Below are 25,152 nucleotides of genomic sequence, written 5' to 3'. Positions count from 1 at the left end.
CCTGACCATTGAAGGACAGCATGAAAGGGGGCCAACAAAGCATGCAGAGAAACAGATGGACTACAGTCAGTAATTGTGGAACTACAAAGTGCTTCTATATAATAAGTGGAGCTGATTAAATGGACAGTGTGTGTAGAAACAAGGAGGTGGTTTTAATGTTATGGTTGATCGGTGTATATTGCAAACATAGCACATGATTCTTGCAATGCTTGCAAAAATAAATAAATAAAATGAATAGATAGATTCATTACACTTTTTAATCATATGGGAAATAAGGATACTAATTGTTACATAATTTTTAGATAATCGGACTGTTGAGCAGCTGAAGTTTTGTATCAAGCAAGAAGGGCAAAAAGTCCACGTGCAAAACTGCAACAATTAGTGTCCTCAGTTCCCAAGCAACTAAGAAGTGAATTGAATAGGAAAACTGATTGAATACAGTGGTAAATGGTCTGGGAACTTTCTGTGTGGAGTTTGCATGTTCTCCCTGTCTCTGTGTGGATTTCCTCCCACAGTCCAAAGACATGCAGTCAGGTCAATTGCCGTATTTGTGTGTGTGTGTGTGTTTGCATTGTGATGGATGTTTCCAGGGTGTTTCCTATTTAGGATCACAATCCTAAATAGGATAAAGTGATGGTAAAACAGACACTGAATGAGTAAATCAATGTTTGTGGTTTGGGACAGAGCCAATGCAGTTTACTCGTTTTACTAGAATGGTGTGCAGTAATTGAACAGAGTAAATACAAGGTCATAACAGAATCAGGTCTCATGGTCAATTAACACGACCTGTGATGACCTATGTCTTTCACATCTATGAGGTCTAATGCCAAGCTGGTGCGTCACTATTAAATCACTTTATCTAATAATAGTTATCTTTCTTATCCTCCACAGAGAAAACAGTCATGACAACCGAGGAGGAGGGTCCCTCACCGTTGGGCACATCCTCCCCTGGACCAAATGCCCGCGCAGGTCTTTCCCCTGGATGGGAAATGGCTATTGCTGAGGAGAGAGGACCCGTGGAACCGGAGGAAATAGGGCCCGTGGTGCAGGAGGAGGAAGTTGAAGATGACACTAACAGTGAGATCAGTGCTATGGTGATGCCGTATCCAGAGCTGGCATCTGTTGTTTTCTTCTGCCTGAAACAGACAACATTTCCACGCAGCTGGTGCATCCACATGGTGTCCAGTCCATATCCTTTACTACACACACACACACACACACACACACACACACACACACACACACACTTATTTATGCTAATCCGACATAGACCCATGTTTTATCAGTTATCTTTGATCCAACCCTGTTTACACTGGCAGTTTCAAGATGTGCCAACTTGACTAGAGTTGGTAATTTAAAGAATTGGAAAACAATGCAACAGCTGGCAGCACAAACTGGTAGGCAAGGGCAGTTGGTAGCAGCACAAAAATGGGGCAAATAAACATTGTGTAATTGTTAGAATTGTATAAATATAAAATATATAAATCTATCTTGTTGTTTTGGGTGTATGCTTTGGGTCATTGTTATGATGAAAGGTAAACTCCAGTCTTTGGATGTTTTCTTTAAGGATGTTCTTGTTTTAGGCTGCATTTATCCGTACCTCAATTCTTATCAGTCTACCTCTTATTAGTGTCTGCCACAGAGCGACACCTTATAGGATGATGCTGCCACCACTATGCTTCACTGTTGGGTTGGTATTAGCCAGGTCACATTCAAAGCTTGTTTTTTTGCTTGTGCTTGTCGTTGTGGCCAGAAAGAATCCCCTGCATGTGCTTCCAATTTTTTCTTTACAACTGGGCTTCTGAGCCAACAAAGGCTGAAACCTGTTGATTCTGAGATACACTACTAGTGGGGTGTTTTAAATACCCATAACAAACTTTTACTACACAAAGTAGTAAAGTTTTAACAGGTAGGTTGGTGTAAACTGGCTGAAAGTGTGTTTTTCTCTCTTAAATGGTTGTTTATTAACTATATCGAAAGACTATTACAAAGTCGCGTGCCCTGCGGCGTACCATTATACTCGTACAATCCATGAAGCCTGACGTGACGTCCATCGTATTGAAGAGCTAATTTCCACCCAAGGTGGCCAGACAATTGGACCGGTGTGGTAAGAGGTGCATCCTTCAGAGTCCTGGTGATGGCTGATTTCTTGCTGGGGGCTGCTATTTTTCTGGTCTAGCAGACTGTCTAAACTTTTACCACACAATTACCATTTCTGTTAATGCAGGCAATGTCCATGGTCTTGTTGAGCCTTATCCAATACTCCATTACATCCTCACCAATAAGCATACTGTGACAGTATATTGTCAAAGCAATTGAGAGTTAAGGGCCTTGCTCTTGGCCTTTATTGGTTAGAGGAAAGATGTCATTGGTTAGAGGTAAGATATGATTGGTTAGAGATAAGATATTATTGGTTAGCTAAAATACAGTATATGATTGGTTAGCTGGAAGATATGATTGGTTAGCTGAAAGGTATGATTGGTTAGAAGGAAGATATGATTGTATAAAGGGAAGATATGATTGGCTAATAGGAAGATATGATTGTATAGAGAGAAGATATGATTGTATAGAGAGAAAATATAATTGTATAGAGGGAAGATATGATTGGTTAGAGGAAAGATATGATTGTATAGAGGGAAGATATGATTGTATAGAGGGAAGATATGATGAGAAGATATGATTGGTTAGAGCGAAGATATGATAGGTTAGAGCGAAGATATGATTGTATAGAGGGAAGATATGATTGTATAGAGGGAAGATATGATTGGTTAGAGGGAAGATATGATTGTATAGAGGGAAGATATGATTGTATAGAGGGAAGATATGATGAGAAGATATGATTGGTTAGAGGGAAGATATGATTGGTTAGAGCGAAGATATGATTGTTTAGAGGGAAGATATTATTGGTTAGAGAGAAGATATGATTGTATAGAGGGAAGATATGATTGTATAGAGGGAAGATATGATTGTATAGAGGGAAGATATGATTGTATAGAGGGAAGATATGATGAGAAGATATGATTGGTTAGATGGAAGATATGATTGGTTAGAGCGAATATATGATTGTTTAGAGGGAAGATATTATTGGTTAGAGAGAAGATATGATTGGTTAGAGGGAAGATATGATTGTATAGAGGGAAGATATGATTGTATAAAGGGAAGATATGATTGGTTAGAGAGAAGATATTATTGTATAGAGGGAAGATATGATTGTATAGAGGGAAGATATGATTGGTTAGAGAGAAGATATTATTGTATAGAGGGAAGATATGATTGTATAGAGGGAAGATATGATTGTATAGAGAGAAAATATGATTGTATAGAGGGAAGATATGATTGGTTAGAGAGAAGATATGATTGTATAGAGGGAAGATATGATTGTATAGAGGGAAGATATGATTGTTTAGAGAGAAGATATGATTGTATAGAGGGAAGATATGATTGTATAGAGGGAAGATATGATTGGTTAGAGAGAAGATGATATTATTGTATAGAGGGAAGATATGATTGTATAGAGGGAAAATATGATTGTATAGAGGGAAAATATGATTGTATAGAGGGAAGATATGATTGGTTAGAGAGAAGATATGATTGTATAGAGGGAAGATATGATTGTATAGAGGGAAGATATGATTGTTTAGAGAGAAGATATGATTGTATAGAGGGAAGATATGATTGTATCGAGGGAAGATATCATTGTATAGAGGGAAGATATGATTGGTTAGAGCGAATATATGATTGGTTAGAGGGAAGATATGATTGTATAGAGGGAAGATATGATTGTATAGAGGGAAGATATGATTGTATCGAGGGAAGATATCATTGTATAGAGGGAAGATATGATTGGTTAGAGCGAAGATATGATTGTTTAGAGGGAAGATATGATTGTATAGAGGGAAGATATGATTGTATAGAGGGAAGATATGATTGTATAAAGGGAAGATATGATTGGTTAGAGAGAAGATATGATTGTATCGAGGGAAGATATGATTGTATCGAGGGAAGATATCATTGTATAGAGGGAAGATATGATTGGTTAGAGCGAAGATATGATTGGTTAGAGGGAAGATATGATTGTATAGAGGGAAGATATGATTGTATAAAGGGAAGATATGATTGGTTAGAGAGAAGATATTATTGTATAGAGGGAAGATATGATTGTATAGAGGGAAGATATGATTGGTTAGAGAGAAGATATTATTGTATAGAGGGAAGATATGATTGTATAGAGGGAAGATATGATTGTATAGAGGGAAAATATGATTGTATAGAGGGAAGATATGATTGGTTAGAGAGAAGATATGATTGTATAGAGGGAAGATATGATTGTATAGAGGGAAGATATGATTGTTTAGAGAGAAGATATGATTGTATAGAGGGAAGATATGATTGTATAGAGGGAAGATATGATTGGTTAGAGAGAAGATGATATTATTGTATAGAGGGAAGATATGATTGTATAGAGGGAAGATATGATTGTATAGAGGGAAAATATGATTGTATAGAGGGAAGATATGATTGGTTAGAGAGAAGATATGATTGTATAGAGGGAAGATATGATTGTATAGAGGGAAGATATGATTGTTTAGAGAGAAGATATGATTGTATAGAGGGAAGATATGATTGTATCGAGGGAAGATATCATTGTATAGAGGGAAGATATGATTGGTTAGAGCGAAGATATGATTGGTTAGAGGGAAGATATGATTGTATAGAGGGAAGATATGATTGTATAGAGGGAAGATATGATTGTATCGAGGGAAGATATCATTGTATAGAGGGAAGATATGATTGGTTAGAGCGAAGATATGATTGTTTAGAGGGAAGATATGATTGTATAGAGGGAAGATATGATTGTATAGAGCGAAGATATGATTGGTTAGAGGGAAGAAATGATTGTATAGAGAGAAGATATGATTGGTTAGAGGGAAGAAATGATTGGTTAGAGGGAAGAAATTATTGGTTAGAGCAAAGATATGATTGTATAGAGGGAAGATATGATTGGTTAGAGGGAAGAAATGATTGGTTAGAGCAAAGATATGATTGTATAGAGGGAAGATTTGATTGGTTAGAGGGAAGAAATGATTGGTTAGAGCAAAGATATGATTGTATAGAGGGAAGATATGATTGTATCGAGGGAAGATATCATTGTATAGAGGGAAGATATGATTGTATAGAGGGAAGATATGATTGTATAGAGGGAAGATATGATTGTATAGAGCAAAGATATGATTGGTTAGAGGGAAGAAATGATTGTATAGAGAGAAGATATGATTGGTTAGAGGGAAGAAATGATTGTATAGAGGGAAGAAATGATTGGTTAGAGCAAAGATATGATTGTATAGAGGGAAGATATGATTGTATCGAGGGAAGATATCATTGTATAGAGGGAAGATATGATTGTATAGAGCGAAGATATGATTGGTTAGAGCGAAGATATGATTGTATAGAGGGAAGATATGATTGGGTAGAGGGAAGATATGATTGTATAGAGGGAAGATATGATTGTATAGAGCGAAGATATGATTGGTTAGAGGGAAGATATGATTGTATAGAGCGAAGATATGATTGTATAGAGAGAAGATATCATTGTATAGAGGGAAGATATGATTGGTTAGAGCGAAGATATGATTGGTTAGAGGGAAGATATGATTGGGTAGAGGGAAGATATGATTGTATAGAGGGAAGATATGATTGTATAGAGGGAAGATATGATTGGTTAGAGCGAAGATATGATTGGTTAGAGGGAAGATATGATTGGGTAGAGGGAAGATATGATTGTATAGAGGGAAGATATGATTGTATAGAGCGAAGATATGATTGGTTAGAGGGAAGATATGATTGTATAGAGCGAAGATATGATTGGTTAGAGGGAAGAAATGATTGTATAGAGAGAAGATATGATTGGTTAGAGGGAAGAAATGATTGTATAGAGGGAATAAATGATTGGTTAGAGCGAAGATATGATTGTATAGAGAGAAGATATGATTGGTTAGAGGGAAGATATGATTGTATAGAGGGAAGATATGATTGTATAGAGGGAAGATATGATTGGTTAGAGGGAAGATATGATTGTATAGAGCGAAGATATGATTGGTTAGAGGGAAGAAATGATTGTATAGAGAGAAGATATGATTGGTTAGAGGGAAGAAATGATTGTATAGAGGGAAGAAATGATTGGTTAGAGCGAAGATATGATTGTATAGAGGGAAGATATGATTGGTTAGAGGGAAGAAATGATTGTATAGAGGGAAGATATGATTGGTTAGAGGGAAGAAATGATTGTATAGAGGGAAGATATGATTGGTTAGAGGGAAGATATGATTGGTTAGAGGGAAGATATGATTGTATAGAGGGAAGATATGATTGTATAGAGGGAAGATATGATTGGTTAGAGGGAAGATATGATTGATTGTATAGAGGGAAGATATGATTGTATAGAGGGAAGATATGATTGTATAGAGGGAAGATATGATTGTATAGAGCGAAGATATGATTGGTTAGAGGGAAGATATGATTGTATAGAGCGAAGATATGATTGGTTAGAGGGAAGAAATGATTGTATAGAGAGAAGATATGATTGGTTAGAGGGAAGAAATGATTGTATAGAGGGAAGAAATGATTGGTTAGAGCGAAGATATGATTGTATAGAGGGAAGATATGATTGGTTAGAGGGAAGAAATGATTGTATAGAGGGAAGATATGATTGGTTAGAGGGAAGAAATGATTGTATAGAGCGAAGATATGATTGTATAGAGGGAAGATATGATTGGTTAGAGGAAAGATATGATTGTATAGAGGGAAGATATGATTGTATAGAGCGAAGATATGATTGGTTAGAGGGAAGATATGATTGTATTGAGCGAAGATATGATTGGTTAGAGGGAAGAAATGATTGTATAGAGAGAAGATATGATTGGTTAGAGGGAAGAAATGATTGTATAGAGGGAAGATATGATTGTATAGAGGGAATATATGATTGTATAGAGCGAAGATATGATTGGTTAGAGGGAAGATATGATTGTATAGAGCGAAGATATGATTGGTTAGAGGGAAGAAATGATTGTATAGAGAGAAGATATGATTGGTTAGAGGGAAGAAATGATTGTATAGAGGGAAGAAATGATTGGTTAGAGCGAAGATATGATTGGTTAGAGAGAAGATATGATTGGTTAGAGGGAAGAAATGACTGTATAGAGGGAAGATATGATTGTATAGAGAGAAGAAATGATTGTATAGAGGGAAGATATGATTGGTTAGAGGGAAGAAATGATTGTATAGAGGGAAGATATGATTGGTTAGAGCGAAGATATGATTGGTTAGAGAGAAGATATGATTGGTTAGAGGGAAGAAATGACTGTATAGAGGGAAGATATGATTGTATAGAGAGAAGAAATGAATGTATAGAGAGAAGATATGATTGGTTAGAGGGAAGAAATGATTGTATAGAGGGAAGATATGATTGGTTAGAGCGAAGATATGATTGGTTAGAGAGAAGATATGATTGGTTAGAGGGAAGAAATGAATGTATAGAGAGAAGATATGATTGTATAGAGGGAAGATATGATTGTATAGAGAGAAGAAATTATTGTATAGAAAGAAGATATGATTGGTTAGAAAAAACTCCCTTAAAATTACAGGACGATACCTTAAGAGGAACCAGACTCAGCAGGGACCCCCATCCTCTTTGGGTGGCCTGGAGAGTAATTTGAATGAACTAGGCTTCCACAAATCATTCATACACAAAATGAATTCAAACTGAACATTATAATTAGAGAAAAGAATAAACAAGCAATTGGAGTTCTTCATTATTCAGTCCGGTCCAGTGAGTTTTGGACATTTAAGGTGTAAACACACCAGATATCTGTCACAACTAGCAGGAGCTGTATTGTATTAAATTTAAGAAAATTGCCAAATAGAAGAGTCATGACACTTTTGATCCAATGTAGAGTGGATATCTGCACTCATAAATACCAGATTATCAAAACACGCTCAGTGTAATGGCTTGTATAATTTTTTTTGTGACAGAAGAATGCACAGTAGCTCTAAAAGCCTGCTCAAGTGGACGAGATAGAGGGTGTGATGAAGTGATGGATGGAAATAATATGGAAAGAAGTGAAGCAGAAAGTTTCTCCTCATCAATGCTGCAGGTGTGTGGGGTTTGAGTGCTGATAAGATGGTGCACTTTTATACAGAGCTAGACAAAACAAAAAACAGGATTTGGTAAGACAGGATGGAGGAGATGAGGAAGCCACCAGAGCCCTATTTTCCTATTTCTATTCTATCAGCATGCCATCCATCTGTCAGTTATCTGTCTAGGAAAGAATGGCATCTCTCTAAGGTTGAACGTGCAAGTATTCTTCCATTTTTCTTCATTTTAGTGACACCTAGTTTGCTGATGGTTATTTCATGTGTGCTCGTGCGTAGTCGGTGAAAGGTTGCATATTTTAACCACACACAGACATACAGCCATGCAGTCTCTATTGATAAACGGCTGAGAAGCGGCAAGACCACTGTTGCGCTTACTGTGCCAATATTATCTATGAAATGTGCCGGTGCTGCTTTTGCCTAGTTCACACTACACGATTTTTACCCTGATTTTCACTCGCCGACAGGTTGCCGGCTTGGAAGCAACTCGGCGTTCGCTTGGGGATCGAAACTCGGCTCTTGATTGCTATGTGTGAACCGCTCAACAACTCAATCCGGTCGCATACTCAAGAAAAATATCTAGCATGTTAAATATCTGAAGCAGTTGCCGAGTCAAAATCATGTAGTAGGGATGTCCCGGTCACGTTTTTTTGTTCCCGATCCCGATCTTTAATTTTGATCCCGATCCGATACCGATTCTCAAACCGATACTTGTATTTTCTAGATATTGTCTAGATAAGAACTAGATAACACTGTTTACACAGTGCACACTTCAAGTACATTACAGTTATTCAAATTAATCCAATGTACATGTTTAACAACTGAATAGCTCTGCAGTGCTGTAGGAAAAAAATTGCCTGCATCCAAGCTATTGCTTAATGTTCTTTTACAAAATAAAAGTAAACAAACCTAGTGCAGCATTGTAGTAAAAATGAAGTGAGATAATTACAGTTTCACTTTGAACTTTATATTCAAAGAACATAATTCTGTTTAATGTTGTGATACACTAAAAATGAACAAAAATCTCCACTCACAAGTAGTGTAGCAGCTTAACTTGAATATAAAAAAACAAATAAGTTACTTAACAGCATTACAGTAAAACCTGAATACCAAAATAAAATGGAAAGTCACTCTTTTGTTATGAAGGAAAGCCAGTTCTTAAAGTGCTTGTATTGTGACAATGGTTTGATGGACGGGTCTACGCAAAGTGAGTGTGTTTTGACCCTTTGGGGCTTCCATAGTGCATGGGATAGCGTGCTCGGCTCTGGCTGTCCGCTATTCGGAACAGAATAAGTTAATAAAGTGTTTTGCTCCCGACAATTTGTTTTATTTCTTTATTAAGCGAGTGCATCACTTCGACGCTCGGTTACATAACTAAGCCAATCAGAGAGCTTGATACTGAGATGTCGTTCAGTCTTGTAACACGTAAACTTGTAAAAGCTGTATGTTATGGTCCTGAAGTTTTCATACTCGGATTAAAAGTTATTGTTTTGTAAACCGGAGTGATCCTCGACTCACACCATATAAACAGTAAAATTCTACAGTAATGAATGCAGCTCTGCTCCTACCGCCTCGTGAAACGCTAACATTACAGACATTACACCGCTGTTGGACTCGTTTCACTTTCCAATTTAAAGTATTTCCACACAGCAGACATGCTGACGTAAAACAAAAGATCGGGTTATGATCGGCACTAGTAAAGCTGATTTCCGATCAGTTAAAAATGCCTTGATCGGCCCCGATCCCGATCTGTGAGATCGGATCGGGACATCCCTATCATGTAGTGTAAAAGGTGTTGAGAGTGTCGAATTGTAGCCAATGAGAACGCAAGATACCGGGTGAGGGAAACCCGGGGGAGGAGTGTAAAAACATGGGACGGGCATAATATAGTTTCTATCAGAATACATCAGCGCGCACACACAAGCTTTACAGTATTTTGTGATCTTATCGTCCACGGCAAACCATAATACCAACACTACATTGCAAAATATTTATTAACCTCCAACTCACTACAGAACAGACAATCCCTGCTGGTCGCCTAGCCCAATCCACTCAGATTCATTTATTCTGCACATTAGCGCACAAACAACTTTGATCGCTCGCTTCTTGTTGACGTGCATTTTTGGATGTGGTGTCATTAAACCTCTTATCACTTGACAAAACGTAATTTGGAAGACCAGACAGACTCATCTGAGATTCCTCCTGATGGTAGATCGTGTAGTGTGAAACCCTCTATCGCTGATCAGTCGTGTAATGTGAAATACACACCGACTTAAAAGACTCCCGATTACAAGAGATCCAGTTGTGTTGTGTGAACTGTACAGCGAACTTGACATTAGCTTGCCATGTTGGGCTCTCGGGTTTTGCCCTTGCTCAAAGTTCATATGATTTAACTTTGACCAAGTTTGCCGCTGACTTTTTCAAAGCGCCTCCAATCAGTCGAACTGTTTGATATGACGCGGTAAAATCTACTCAATTGCTCAACCCTCAATTGCTCAGACTGTATACTGTAACTGTAATGTAAGTCGCTTTGGATAAAGGCGCCTGCTAAATGCTGAAAACTGTAAATTGTAAATATATAAACCCCATTAAGCTTTTTTAATGATAAGCATTTTAGACCCTTTGAAAAGCTAATTCTCACAATTTCTCAGAACCCTGTGTTGTAACACAAGTTTAAAAGTGAAACAGGAGGAAAATCCAGTTAAACACAGATACATGTGGACGCTTTCAGAGTGAATTTGACAGTTACAAAAGCATATTCGTCTCATATTCACTGAGCACTAAGCAAAGCAGCAGCTTGCGCCAAGGCTTGCGGTGAGCGAAGCGCAGAGCACTTCTCATGTAAATGCACCCTTAAGCTCAGCAACTTTCAGCATGGTAGTGGATATCATGAGTTTCCATTTATAAAGGAATTTCATGAAAATGTCAGCCCTAATAGAGCTTAATGGGATTAGTTTCTATGGCCAAACAGCTACACGCTGGCTCCCTCATGTGCGGCAGTAATTATCAACTGGATTAGTGTAAAGCACACTGTCACTGGACCCTGAAGCTGTCAAAACACATTCTGTATTGTTAAATCAGGCATTACTATCTGACAGTCTGAGAGGATTTGGTGCATGCTGGGAAAATGATCTGTCTGTACAGTATGAATGTGTTTATATATAATAATAGTGGGGGTCAGACACCTGTAAGGGACATGTATGTAATGGCAGGTGACCAAAACAAACACTTTTCATTCCAGTGCATTTTAAGCTTTTATACACTGGCGAGTCACATTATTATGACCACTTTCTACTTTCAACGGCGGCAGTGTGTAGCTGGCTTGGTGGGTATATAAGGTGTGCGATAGGCTGTCTGCACTTAAATTCCTATTTGCTGTCATGGGTAAAAGTACCAAGGGTAAAATTGTCTTCCCTGGGGCAGATGGGATCTTCCAGCAAGACGATATGACGTGTCACACGACTAGAAATTTCCAACATTGGTTGGAAGAGCATGTCCAAGACTTCCAAGTACTACCTTGCCCCCCTAATTTCCCAGACTTGAGCTCAATTGAGCATTTGTTGGACCACCTCAGTCATCGTGTTCGCTCTATGGATCCTCCTCCACACACCCTCCAGCAGCTGTGGGATGCACTGCAGTCAGCATGGATCCAGATACCTGTTACATCCTACCAGGACCCTATTGAGTCTTTCCCAGCCTGTCCAGCTGCTGGCCGTGCTGCACACAACGGTTACTCTGGATATTAGCTGCTTCTCATGATAATTTACTCTATATGGTGACTTCTCTGTGTCCACAAATAATGGCAGGGTAAACTATACTATAGTAACGTCACAAAATGTCTAAGAATTTTCAGGTCTCAGGTTAATCTGGTGCAACACACATGGAATAGTGGTCTCTCTTTGCCAAGGTCAGGAAGAAAGCCCAGATTGTCACCTGAGAGGAAATTTGTCCAGACAGCTGTATGTCCTTAGATCCTCGGATTGTATTGTGCCCTATGTTCTTAGGCACCCTGTATAAAGAACATCTGACAAGTGTGTGTGTGTATGCATGTGTGTTTGTGTGTGTTTCTCCACTGCTTGCTAAGCTGCTTTTACAGAAACAGCAGGGAGGTTGACAGGCAGGTTGCTGTTGGCGTCTTACTGATCCTAACAGGGGGTTATTGGTGCCAATCTCTCTTTCTTGCATCCGTTACTCTCTCTTATTTCTGTCTATGTTTCAAAGTCTGCCTTTCCTGTAATGGTAACTTCTAGTGCTGAGCAATGTTGTGAGCTAAGCTACATGTTTGTCTACATAACTTGAGGCACAGTAGAGCTCTAAAAGTATGTAGATAACGGTGCTCAGGTGGCACATGGGTAAAGTACACCAAGCACACACACCAAGGCTGACTTCTCGAACTCGTCTCTGCTACAGGTGATTGGCTGGTTTGTAGGAAGGGTGCCGTAGGAGATCCCTTGTAACTAATACAACTAGGCCAGTTGTAGCCTAGCGGTTAAGGTACTGGACTAGTAAGCAGAAGGTCGCTGGTTCAAACCCCACCACTGCCTGGTTGCCACTGTTGGGCCCTTGACCCTCAATTGCTTAGACTGTATACTGTAAGTTGCTTTGGATAAAAGCATCTGCTAAATGCCGAAAATGTAAAGGTAAATGATGCAATTACGACCTCTGCTGGCTGATTGATGGTGCCTGCACAAAGACGGGGGATAATATGATCAGTGCGTGGCTCTCCGTGCGCAAAGCTATCTACATATGAGCCCTCCTCATGCAAGTTAAAGGATGCAGTTGGCTACTGCCCACGTGTCGGAGGGGGCATGTGTCAGTCACAGCTCTCCTCGGTCAGGAGTGGAAGTCAGCATCAGTAGAGAGGAAGCATAATGCAATCAAGTAACAGGTTTCGGCTAGATTGGGAGAAAAATTGGGGGGGGAGGGGGGAAATATTGATAACTACAGTACTTGGACAGTGGTTTTCAAAGTGGGTGCCACAGAATCCACAGACAAAACAGTTGGCACAGAAGCATGTTTACCAATACGTTGCATCACCTTTCCTATTATACTCACAATTTTTTTTTACATATTATGTATGCAAGTGTGCTGAACATACTGAACAGAAAGGTGCCCCGAGTATAGGATTTTGTACAAGCTGGGTTCTTTTTAAGACATGAAAACATATATGTGAACAACATGTGAATGGTTTACAAACACTTATGAATAGATGAACACAAAGGCGTAGCAAGGTCGACCAGTTTGCTGTTTGTCTGCTTGGTGACCCCAGCAGGACTCATGACAGCTGCCGTTAATATTGCTTCACATGGAGTGGATTACTAAAGCATCCTGCTGGTGTGTCTGATCTGCAAGGCAAGGTTAATAGCTGTAGCATTTCTTTATAGTTGGCATAAAGTCTCAAGTCTAAACATTAATAATAATGAATTAATAATAAGATTAAATATACTAGTCTTCAATATGTTTGAAATAATACATGAACAGGCAGTATTTACAACTGCAATTATAATAACAATAATAATAACCATAATCATCATCATCAGCAGCAGCAGTTTGTCAGGCATGTAAGACAGTCAGAAAAACAAAGCACTAGCAAACAAATCACTCAGCCCTGAGCTAGTCCCAGCATTGTCTCCAAGTATTTTACGTAATGTTTGATTACGTGCAGGAAATTCTTGAATTGTGAATCCAACATTGTGGCATGTGTCAACCATGACATTTAAATCATACAAGTTGGGGGAACTCAGCAGCCTTGTAGTGTGTAATGAAAAAGGTTTTACAATTACAGTGGTACCTTGAAACTTAACGTCAGTTGGTTCTGGGAGTGGCGTTGAGTTTAAAAGGCATCGAAAATAACACAAATATAATATAAAAACACTGAAATACAATTAAAAAACAGTTAAAAATCAATTAAAAATGCAATAAAACCTAAACTTTATTGATTTCTTATGCTTCTTAATTAGTGGAGAGAACTAATGAGCAGTAATAATTAAGAAAGGTTTAGTGTTTCTATGTCGTTCTTTTAATACATAAAGTTAAATTTTTTTTGTAATGATAAGCGTAGAAGGTTGTTGTATGACACAGTAAACTAGGCATTTTTACAGTGGTTTAACTGTCACTGTTTGCCATTAAAGAAAATCTGTAGGCTTAAAACGAACTAACACCTAGTAAATCACAAACAAGGTTATTTAAATCATTAATTCCTGGATGTACTGTTTATAATGAAATACACACAATATAAAATTAAATAAATAAATTGTAATTAGGCTTGTGTAAATACAATTCCAGATGTAACACTGAAATGAAACAAGAAATAGCTTTCAAAAAGAAAAAAAGAATATATAACTAAATGAATGAATGCACGTTCGACCTTTTTAAAAATTAATGGTAGTTTTTTTCTTCTTCTATATGTTTGTTTGAACATGAATAGACCCACAGTGGGGATGAAGCATCTCCACATGATCTAGTGCAGGTACTCATTTGCACATCATGTTACTGTGGAGATACAATATTCAAGTCAGCAGGAGACCCACCGCATTGTAAACAACTAACCGACGGTTGCTAAGCCTCCATCAGTTGCATAATAGCAGCTTTTTAAAACAAATAAATAACTTATAAAGAGAAATAAAGTCTGATTTCAATTTTTGCAGCAGCATAAAAAGTCTTAGAATACCAAACCTTTAATGAAGATACTTTGGTCTGATAGTTACAGAAATATAAATAATATATACATAACATTAAAACCACCTCCTGGTTTCTACACACTGTTTATTTTATCAGCTCCACTTACCATATAGAAGCACTTTGTAGTTCTACAATTACTGACAGTAGTCCATCTGTTTCTCTGCATGCTTTGTTAGCCCCCTTTCATGCTGTTCTTTAATGGCCAGGACCCCCATTATTTAGGTGGTGGGTCATTCTCAGCACTACAGTGACACTGACCTGGTGGTGGTGTGTTAGTGTGTGTTGTGCTGGTATGAGTGGATCAGACACAGCAGCGCTGCTGGAGTTTTTAAATACCTACTCACTGTCCACTCTATTAGACACTCCTACCTAGTTGGTCCATCTTGTAGATGTAAAGTCAGAGACGATCGCTCGTCTATTGCTGCTGTTGGAGTTGGTCATCTTCTAGACCTTCATCAGTGGTCATAGGAAGCTGCCCATGGGGCATGGGGCTAGATTTTTTATGGTTGGTGGACTATTCTCAGTCCAGCAGTGACAGTGAGGTGTTAAAAAACTCCATCAGCGCTGCTGTGTCTGATCCACTCATACCAGCACAACACACACTAACACACCACCACTATGTTATTGTCACTGCACTGCTAAGAATGATCCACCACCCAAATAAATCCTGACCATTGAGGAACAGAGTAGAGGTTAAAGAGTATGTAGAGAAACAGATAAACTACAGTCAGTAATTGTAGAACTACTAAGTACTTCTATATGGTAAGTGGAGCTGATAAAATGAACAGTGAGTGTAGAAACAAGGAGGTGGTTTTAATGTTATGGCTGATTGGTGTATATATATTACATAAAATACTATCATATAATACCATCATGCTTTACCACCGCTTTATCCTGGTCAGGGTTGGTCCAGCTTACCTTGATTCAATAGGTGCAATGCAGTAACAAACCCCGGACAGAATGCCAATCCATCAAAGGAACTCAACCACCCCTCCTCAGACATACTGTAGCTATTCATGTCTGTATGTAGCACTAGCAGTCGATAGTGATTCAAACCCTGGATCCCAGCGGTAGTGGGCTAGCATAATTTACCTCTGCACCACCCGAGCACGCACTATATAATAATATTTTATATAATCAAGATTGTAAACAGGTGCTGTGTTTAAAGTGTGGCGAGTGTTTAAATAGGGACAGCAAGACATTGCTATGCTGTGTGGTAAAGCTCTCTCTCTCTCTCTTTCTGTCCTATATATTTGTCTTTGTTTAGCAAAAGGTCTCTGCATCAGTCGTGACTGGTGGGGAGTTTCTCAGCAGACACATTATTATTATGGTCGGTGTGTGGTGTGTGCAGCGGTCACCGGTCACATCGTGAGCACAGCATGGGTGGACTTGATTGACAGAAAGTCTGTGGGTTATAAGAGATGATAGAAATGTATTTATATACTAAAAGGTGTGTTCATTCACCCCGTTAGCCATATGATTTCACAAGAAAATAGTGGTTCAGGACCAATGGTAATACTATATGTATTGGACTAAGCTCTCAGCCAGTAGGTGGAATCATTAAAGGCAGAGCAGGACTTCTTTACCTTACTGCTTCATGAAGTTAGGATCTATTATTAATCATTTACATTTTCAGCATTAAGCAGACGCTCTTATCCAGAGTTACTTACAGAAGTGCTTCCATAGTGAACATTACCTTACTCTAGTTTAAATGGACAACAGTCCAAGAACACAAATCTGCTAAAAAACCTGTTGGAACCAAAGATTTTTTAAAGCAAGAAATAAATAAGAGCATAAGTACACCGATCAGAAATAACATTAAAACCACCCCCTTGTTTCTACACTCACTGTCCATTTTATCAGCTCCACTTACCATATAGAAGCACTTTGTAGTTCTACAATTACTGACTGTAGTCCATCTGTTTCTCTGCATGCTTTGTTAGTCCCCTTTCATGCTGTTCTTCAATGGTCAGGACCCCCACAGGACCACTACAGAGCAGGTATTATTTAGGTGGTGGATCATTCTCAGCACTGCAGTGACACTGACATGGTGGTGGTGTGTTAATGTGTGTTGTGCTGGTATGAGTGAATAAGACACAGCAGCGCTGCTGGAGTTTTTAAACACCTCACTGTCACTGCTGGACTGAGAATAGTCCACCAACCAAATATATCCAGCCAACAGCGCTCCATGGACAGCCTTCTGTGCCCACTGATGAAGATCTAGAAGATGACCAACTCAAACAGCAGCAATAGATGAGCGATTGTCTCTGACTTTACATCTACAAGGTGGACCAACTAGGTAGGAGTGTCTAATAGAGTGGACAGTGAGTGGACACGGTATTTAAAAACTCTAGCAGCGCTGCTGTGTCTTATTCACTCATACCAGCACAACACACACTAACACACCACCACCATTTCAGTGTCACTGCTGGGCTGAGAATGATCCACCACCTAAATAATACCTATTCTGGGGTGGTCCTGTGGGGGTCCTGACCATTGAAGAACAGGGTGAAAGCAGGCTAAAAAGGTATGTAAAGAAATAGATGGACTACAGTCAGTAATTGTAGAACGACGAAGTGCTTTTATATGGTAAGTGGAGCTGATAAAATGGACAGTGAGTGTAGAAACAAGGAGGTGGTTTTAATGTTATGGCTGATCGGTGTACAAGTCAGCTTAAGTGCTTAGTAAAGAGGTGATTTAAATTTTTAGTCTTTTGAAAACAGCAAGAGACTCAGATTTTCAGACAGACAAGGGAACCACTCCACTTGTTCCACCACTTGGGTGCAAGTACAGAGAAGGGTCTTGATGCTTGTCTTCCTCGAGTTCTGGGTGGAGGATCAAGTCGAGCAAGAGTAGTGGCTCAGCGGTTGCGTGATATAGAGTGGGGTTTTATTAGACCTTGAAGGTAACTTGGGGCTGGTACATTTTTGGCTTTGTATGTGAGCATCAGTGTTTTAAACTGAATTTGAGCAGCTACAGGAAGCCAGTGAAGAGAACGCAGCAGTGGGGTGATGTGGCAGTGTTTAGGTTGGTTAAAAACCAGGTGAACAGCTGCATTTTAATAGTGGACATATGAGCACCTGCCAGAAGGGATTTGCTGTGTTCCGAGCGTGAGATTATAAGTGACTGGACAAGAATCTGAGTAGCTTCCATGGAGAGAAATGGTCAAATCTTGATGTTGTAGAGGAGGAACCGGCTAAATCTTGTCATGTTGGCTTCATGAGGAGAAAAGGTCAGCTGGTTTTCCAAGAAAACACCAAGGAAGATTAATCCATCTAGTTATTACTGCATAGCGTTCTATACCCCTTTAGTCATGTTTAATGTTAAATGAAGAGCAAGGAAAAGATTCTGACTTCATCCTGGTGTTCATTAAACCTTTCTTGAATAATTAAAGCACAATGCTTTATATTGGTAGCTCTTCTCTTGGAAGTGAACGTGTATCTCTAACCTTCTAGCTTGCACTCCTGAACTTCTGTTAAAGCTTTAATGACTTTAACATGTTGCTAATTTAATTATTCTTGAATATTTAGAGCTGTGTACTGCTGTTTGTAGAGTGTTCACACCATTGGGGGCACTTGGGCAAAAAAAAAAAAAAAAAAAAGAAAATGACCATTTCCAGTGTTTTAATGACCAACTTAATTGTATTTAGTACATTTAAACACATTAAACTTTGATGCTCAAAAGTTGTGACAGGCGTGTTACCACTATTTTCTATTAATTTACATAACATTTACATTTTCAGCACTTAGCAGATGCTGTTATTCAAAGTGATTTACAGTACTATGACAACATATTGTCTAAGCAATTGAACAGGAAGCCAGTGAAGAGAACGCAGCAGTGGGGTGATGTGGCAGTGTTTAGGTTGGTTAAAAACCAGGTGAACAGCTGCATCTTCTGAAAACCCTGTTAGAACCAAAGGATTTTTTTATTTAAATGCAAGAAATAAATAAGAGCGTTAGTTAGTAAGTACATGGCAGCTTAAGTGTTTAGTAAAGAGGTGGGTTTTCAATCATCTTTTGAAGACAGTAAGAGACTCAGATGTTCTTACAGACAATCAAAGCTTGTTCCACCACTTGGGTGGCAGTACAGAAAAGAGCCTTGATGCTCGTCTTCCTCTAATTCTGGGTGGAGGATCAAGTCGAGCAAGTCTATTGGCTCGGAGGTTACGTGGTATAGAGTGGGGTTTTTTCAGACCTCGAAGGTAGCTTGGGGCTGGTCCATTTTTGGCTTTGTAGGTAAGCATCAGTGTTTTAAAGGAAGCCAGTGAAGAGAACGCAGCAATAGGGTGATGTGGCATTGTTTAGGTTGGTTGAAAACCAGGCGAGTTCAAGGGTTTAATAGTGGACATGGGAGCATCTGCCAGGAGGGAGTTGCAGTAGTCCAAGCGTGAGATTACAAGTGACTGGATAAGAATCTGAGTGGCTTCCTTGGAGAGAAATGGATGAATGTTCTTGATGTTGTAGAGGTGGAACCGGCACAATCTTGTCATGCTGGCTACATGAGGAGAGAAGGTCAGATGTTTATCCAGGACAACACCAAGGCTTCTTACATTATCAGATGGTCTGATCTCGGAGTCATCAAGAGAGATGACTAGGTCCTGGGTTGGAGATTGATCTCCAGAAATAAGAAACAGCTCTGTCTTGCTGCGATTGAGTTTTAGATGATGAGCTGACATTGATTGTGAGATATCTCGCAGACAAGCTGAGATGCGAGCTGAGACTTGTTTGTCTGAAGGAGGAAATGACAGAATGAGCTGAGTATCATCTGCATAGAAGTGGTAAGAGAAGCCATGAGAGGCTATGACCTTACCAAGAGAGCGGGAATAGAATAATAGAAGAACCCAGTGAAGCCAGTGAAGAGAACACAGCAGTGGGGTGATGTGGCAGTGTTTAGGTTGGTTAAAAACCAGGCGAACAGCTGCATTTTAATAGTGGACATATGAGCACCTGCCAGAAGGGATTTGCTGTGTTCCGAGCGTGAGATTATAAGTGACTGGACAAGAATCTGAGTGGCTTCCATGGAGAGAAATGGTCAAATCTTGATGTTGTAGAGGAGGAACCGGCTAAATCTTGTCATGTTGGCTTCATGAGGAGAAAAGGTCAGCTGGTTTTCCAAGAAAACACCAAGGAAGATTAATCCATCTAGTTATTACTGCATAGCGTTCTATACCCCTTTAGTCATGTTTAATGTTAAATGAAGAGCAAGGAAAAGATTCTGACTTCATCCTGGTGTTCATTAAACCTTTCTTGAATAATTAAAGCACAATGCTTTATATTGGTAGCTCTACTCTAGGAAGTGAACGTGTTTCTCTAACCTTCTAGCTTGCACTCCTGAACTTCTGTTAAAGCTTTAATGACTTTAACATGTTGCTAATTTAATTATTCTTGAATATTTAGAGCTGTGTACTGCTGTTTGTAGAGTGTTCACACCATTGGGGGCACTTGGGCAAAAAAAAAAAAAAAAAAAAGAAAATGACCATTTCCAGTGTTTTAATGACCAACTTAGTTGTATTTAGTACATTTAAACACATTAAACTTTGATGCTCAAAAGTTGTGACAGGCGTGTTACCACTATTTTCTATTAATTTACATAACATTTACATTTTCAGCACTTAGCAGATGCTGTTATTCAAAGTGATTTACAGTACTATGACAACATATTGTCTAAGCAATTGAACAGGAAGCCAGTGAAGAGAACGCAGCAGTGGGGTGATGTGGCAGTGTTTAGGTTGGTTAAAAACCAGGTGAACAGCTGCATCTTCTGAAAACCCTGTTAGAACCAAAGGATTTTTTTATTTAAATGCAAGAAATAAATAAGAGCGTTAGTTAGTAAGTACATGGCAGCTTAAGTGTTTAGTAAAGAGGTGGGTTTTCAATCATCTTTTGAAGACAGTAAGAGACTCAGATGTTCTTACAGACAATCAAAGCTTGTTCCACCACTTGGGTGGCAGTACAGAAAAGAGCCTTGATGCTCGTCTTCCTCTAATTCTGGGTGGAGGATCAAGTCGAGCAAGTCTATTGGCTCGGAGGTTACGTGGTATAGAGTGGGGTTTTTTCAGACCTCGAAGGTAGCTTGGGGCTGGTCCATTTTTGGCTTTGTAGGTAAGCATCAGTGTTTTAAAGGAAGCCAGTGAAGAGAACGCAGCAATAGGGTGATGTGGCATTGTTTAGGTTGGTTGAAAACCAGGCGAGTTCAAGGGTTTAATAGTGGACATGGGAGCATCTGCCAGGAGGGAGTTGCAGTAGTCCAAGCGTGAGATTACAAGTGACTGGATAAGAATCTGAGTGGCTTCCTTGGAGAGAAATGGATGAATGTTCTTGATGTTGTAGAGGTGGAACCGGCACAATCTTGTCATGCTGGCTACATGAGGAGAGAAGGTCAGATGTTTATCCAGGACAACACCAAGGCTTCTTACATTATCAGATGGTCTGATCTCGGAGTCATCAAGAGAGATGACTAGGTCCTGGGTTGGAGATTGATCTCCAGAAATAAGAAACAGCTCTGTCTTGCTGCGATTGAGTTTTAGATGATGAGCTGACATTGATTGTGAGATATCTCGCAGACAAGCTGAGATGCGAGCTGAGACTTGTTTGTCTGAAGGAGGAAATGACAGAATGAGCTGAGTATCATCTGCATAGAAGTGGTAAGAGAAGCCATGAGAGGCTATGACCTTACCAAGAGAGCGGGAATAGAATAATAGAAGAACCCAGTGAAGTCAGTGAAGAGAACACAGCAGTGGGGTGATGTGGCAGTGTTTAGGTTGGTTAAAAACCAGGCGAACAGCTGCATTTTAATAGTGGACATATGAGCACCTGCCAGAAGGGATTTGCTGTGTTCCGAGCGTGAGATTATAAGTGACTGGACAAGAATCTGAGTGGCTTCCATGGAGAGAAATGGTCAAATCTTGATGTTGTAGAGGAGGAACCGGCTAAATCTTGTCATGTTGGCTTCATGAGGAGAAAAGGTCAGCTGGTTTTCCAAGAAAACACCAAGGAAGATTAATCCATCTAGTTATTACTGCATAGCGTTCTATACCCCTTTAGTCATGTTTAATGTTAAATGAAGAGCAAGGAAAAGATTCTGACTTCATCCTGGTGTTCATTAAACCTTTCTTGAATAATTAAAGCACAATGCTTTATATTGGTAGCTCTACTCTAGGAAGTGAACGTGTTTCTCTAACCTTCTAGCTTGCACTCCTGAACTTCTGTTAAAGCTTTAATGACTTTAACATGTTGCTAATTTAATTATTCTTGAATATTTAGAGCTGTGTACTGCTGTTTGTAGAGTGTTCACACCATTGGGGGCACTTGGGCAAAAAAAAAAAAAAAAAAAGAAAATGACCATTTCCAGTGTTTTAATGACCAACTTAATTGTATTTAGTACATTTAAACACATTAAACTTTGATGCTCAAAAGTTGTGACAGGCGTGTTACCACTATTTTCTATTAATTTACATAACATTTACATTTTCAGCACTTAGCAGATGCTGTTATTCAAAGTGATTTACAGTACTATGACAACATATTGTCTAAGCAATTGAACAGGAAGCCAGTGAAGAGAACGCAGCAGTGGGGTGATGTGGCAGTGTTTAGGTTGGTTAAAAACCAGGTGAACAGCTGCATCTTCTGAAAACCCTGTTAGAACCAAAGGATTTTTTTATTTAAATGCAAGAAATAAATAAGAGCGTTAGTTAGTAAGTACATGTCAGCTTAAGTGTTTAGTAAAGAGGTGGGTTTTCAATCATCTTTTGAAGACAGTAAGAGACTCAGATGTTCTTACAGACAATCAAAGCTTGTTCCACCACTTGGGTGGCAGTACAGAAAAGAGCCTTGATGCTCGTCTTCCTCTAATTCTGGGTGGAGGATCAAGTCGAGCAAGTCTATTGGCTCGGAGGTTACGTGGTATAGAGTGGGGTTTTTTCAGACCTCGAAGGTAGCTTGGGGCTGGTCCATTTTTGGCTTTGTAGGTAAGCATCAGTGTTTTAAAGGAAGCCAGTGAAGAGAACGCAGCAATGGGGTGATGTGGCATTGTTTAGGTTGGTTGAAAACCAGGCGAGTTCAAGGGTTTAATAGTGGACATGGGAGCATCTGCCAGGAGGGAGTTGCAGTAGTCCAAGCGTGAGATTACAAGTGACTGGATAAGAATCTGAGTGGCTTCCTTGGAGAGAAATGGATGAATGTTCTTGATGTTGTAGAGGTGGAACCGGCACAATCTTGTCATGCTGGCTACATGAGGAGAGAAGGTCAGATGTTTATCCAGGACAACACCAAGGCTTCTTACATTATCAGATGGTCTGATCTCGGAGTCATCAAGAGAGATGACTAGGTCCTGGGTTGGAGATTGATCTCCAGAAATAAGTAACAGCTCTGTCTTGCTGCGATTGAGTTTTAGATGATGAGCTGACATTCATTGTGAGATATCTCGCAGACAAGCTGAGATGCGAGCTGAGACTTGTTTGTCTGAAGGAGGAAATGACAGAATGAGCTGAGTATCATCTGCATAGAAGTGGTAAGAGAAGCCATGAGAGACTATGACCTTACCAAGAGAGCGGGAATAGAATAATAGAAGAACCCAGTGAAGTCAGTGAAGAGAACACAGCAGTAGGGTGATGTGGCAGTGTTTAGGTTGGTTAAAAACCAGGCGAACAGCTGCATTTTAATAGTGGACATATGAGCACCTGCCAGAAGGGATTTGCTGTGTTCCGAGCGTGAGATTATAAGTGACTGGACAAGAATCTGAGTGGCTTCCATGGAGAGAAATGGTCAAATATTGATGTTGTAGAGGAGGAACCGGCTAAATCTTGTCATGTTGGCTTCATGAGGAGAAAAGGTCAGCTGGTTTTCCAAGAAAACACCAAGGAAGATTAATCCATCTAGTTATTACTGCATAGCGTTCTATACCCCTTTAGTCATGTTTAATGTTAAATGAAGAGCAAGGAAAAGATTCTGACTTCATCCTGGTGTTCATTAAACCTTTCTTGAATAATTAAAGCGCAATGCTTTATATTGGTAGCTCTTCTCTAGGAAGTGAACGTGTATCTCTAACCTTCTAGCTTGCACTCCTGAACTTCTGTTAAAGCTTTAATGACTTTAACATGTTGCTAATTTAATTATTCTTGAATATTTAGAGCTGTGTACTGCTGTTTGTAGAGTGTTCACACCATTGGGGGCACTTGGGCAAAGAAAAAAAAAAAAAGAAAATGACCATTTCCAGTGTTTTAATGACCAACTTAGTTGTATTTAGTACATTTAAACACATTAAACTTTGATGCTCAAAAGTTGTGACAGGCGTGTTACCACTATTTTCTATTAATTTACATAACATTTACATTTTCAGCACTTAGCAGATGCTGTTATTCAAAGTGATTTACAGTACTATGACAATATATTGTCTAAGCAATTGAACATTAAGGGCCTTGCTCAAGGGCACAACAGTGGCAACCTGGTAGTGGTGGGGCTTGAACGTGTGACCTTCTGATTACTAGTCTTACTAATCTTTCAAAAGTATTGTGACACTCCTATTTTTAATATCACTTGCTAACAGGTGTAGTAAATCAGTTATATAAAGAAAATATACACTGATCAGCCTTAACATTAAAACCACCTCCTGGTTTCTACACACACTGTCCATTTTATCAGCTCCACTTACCATATAGGAGTACTTTGTAGTTCTACAATTACTGACTGTAGTCCATCTGTTTCTCTGCATGCTTTGTTAGCCCCTTTTCATGCTGTTCTTCAATGGTCCGGACTCTCTACACAATACACCACAGAGCAGGTATTATTTAGGTGGTGAATCATTCTCAGCACTGCAGTGACACTGACCTGGAGGTGGTGTGTTAGTGTGTGTTGTGCTGGTATGAGTGGATCAGACACAGCAGCACTGCTGGAGTTTTTAAACACCTCACTGTCCCTGCTGGACTGAGAATAGTCCACCAACCAAAAATATCCAACCAACAGCGCCCCGTGGGCAGCGTCCTGTGACAACTGATGAAAGTCTAGAAGATGACCAACTCAAACATCAGCTATAGATGAGCGATCGTCTCTGACTTTACATCTACAAGGTGGACCAACTAGGTAGGAGTGTCTAATAGAGTGGACAGTGAGTGGACAGGGTATTTAAAAACACCAGCAGCACTGCTGAGTCTGATCCACTCATACCAGCACAACTCACACTAACACACCACCACCATGTTAGTGTCAATGCAGTGCTAAGAAGGATCCAACACCCAAATAATTGAGGAATTGAAGAACTGGGTGAAAGCAGGCTAAAAAGGTATGTAGATAAGTAGATGGACTACAGTCAGTAATTGTGACACGACAA

At 39.4% G+C, this 25,152-nt stretch overlaps 1 protein-coding gene across 1 annotated transcript in view; it reads left to right on the top strand.

The window, feature by feature from the left end:
• LOC134316521 (voltage-dependent T-type calcium channel subunit alpha-1I-like) overlaps nucleotides 1-25,152 on the top strand; it is a 348,154-nt gene that overhangs the window by 94,914 nt on the left and 228,088 nt on the right. Inside the window, exon 2 of the mRNA XM_062996907.1 lies at nucleotides 892-1,189. Coding sequence (XP_062852977.1) covers nucleotides 903-1,189 — 287 coding nt within the window. The 5' untranslated portion in view covers nucleotides 892-902. The remainder of the gene's footprint in view (nucleotides 1-891; nucleotides 1,190-25,152) is intronic.

Source organism: Trichomycterus rosablanca, chromosome 6 (assembly GCF_030014385.1).
Source record: "Trichomycterus rosablanca isolate fTriRos1 chromosome 6, fTriRos1.hap1, whole genome shotgun sequence".
Taxonomy (NCBI): Eukaryota; Metazoa; Chordata; class Actinopteri; order Siluriformes; family Trichomycteridae; genus Trichomycterus; species Trichomycterus rosablanca.
Note: the sequence above shows the minus strand (reverse complement) of the source record. Positions and strands in the feature narration are given on the sequence as shown.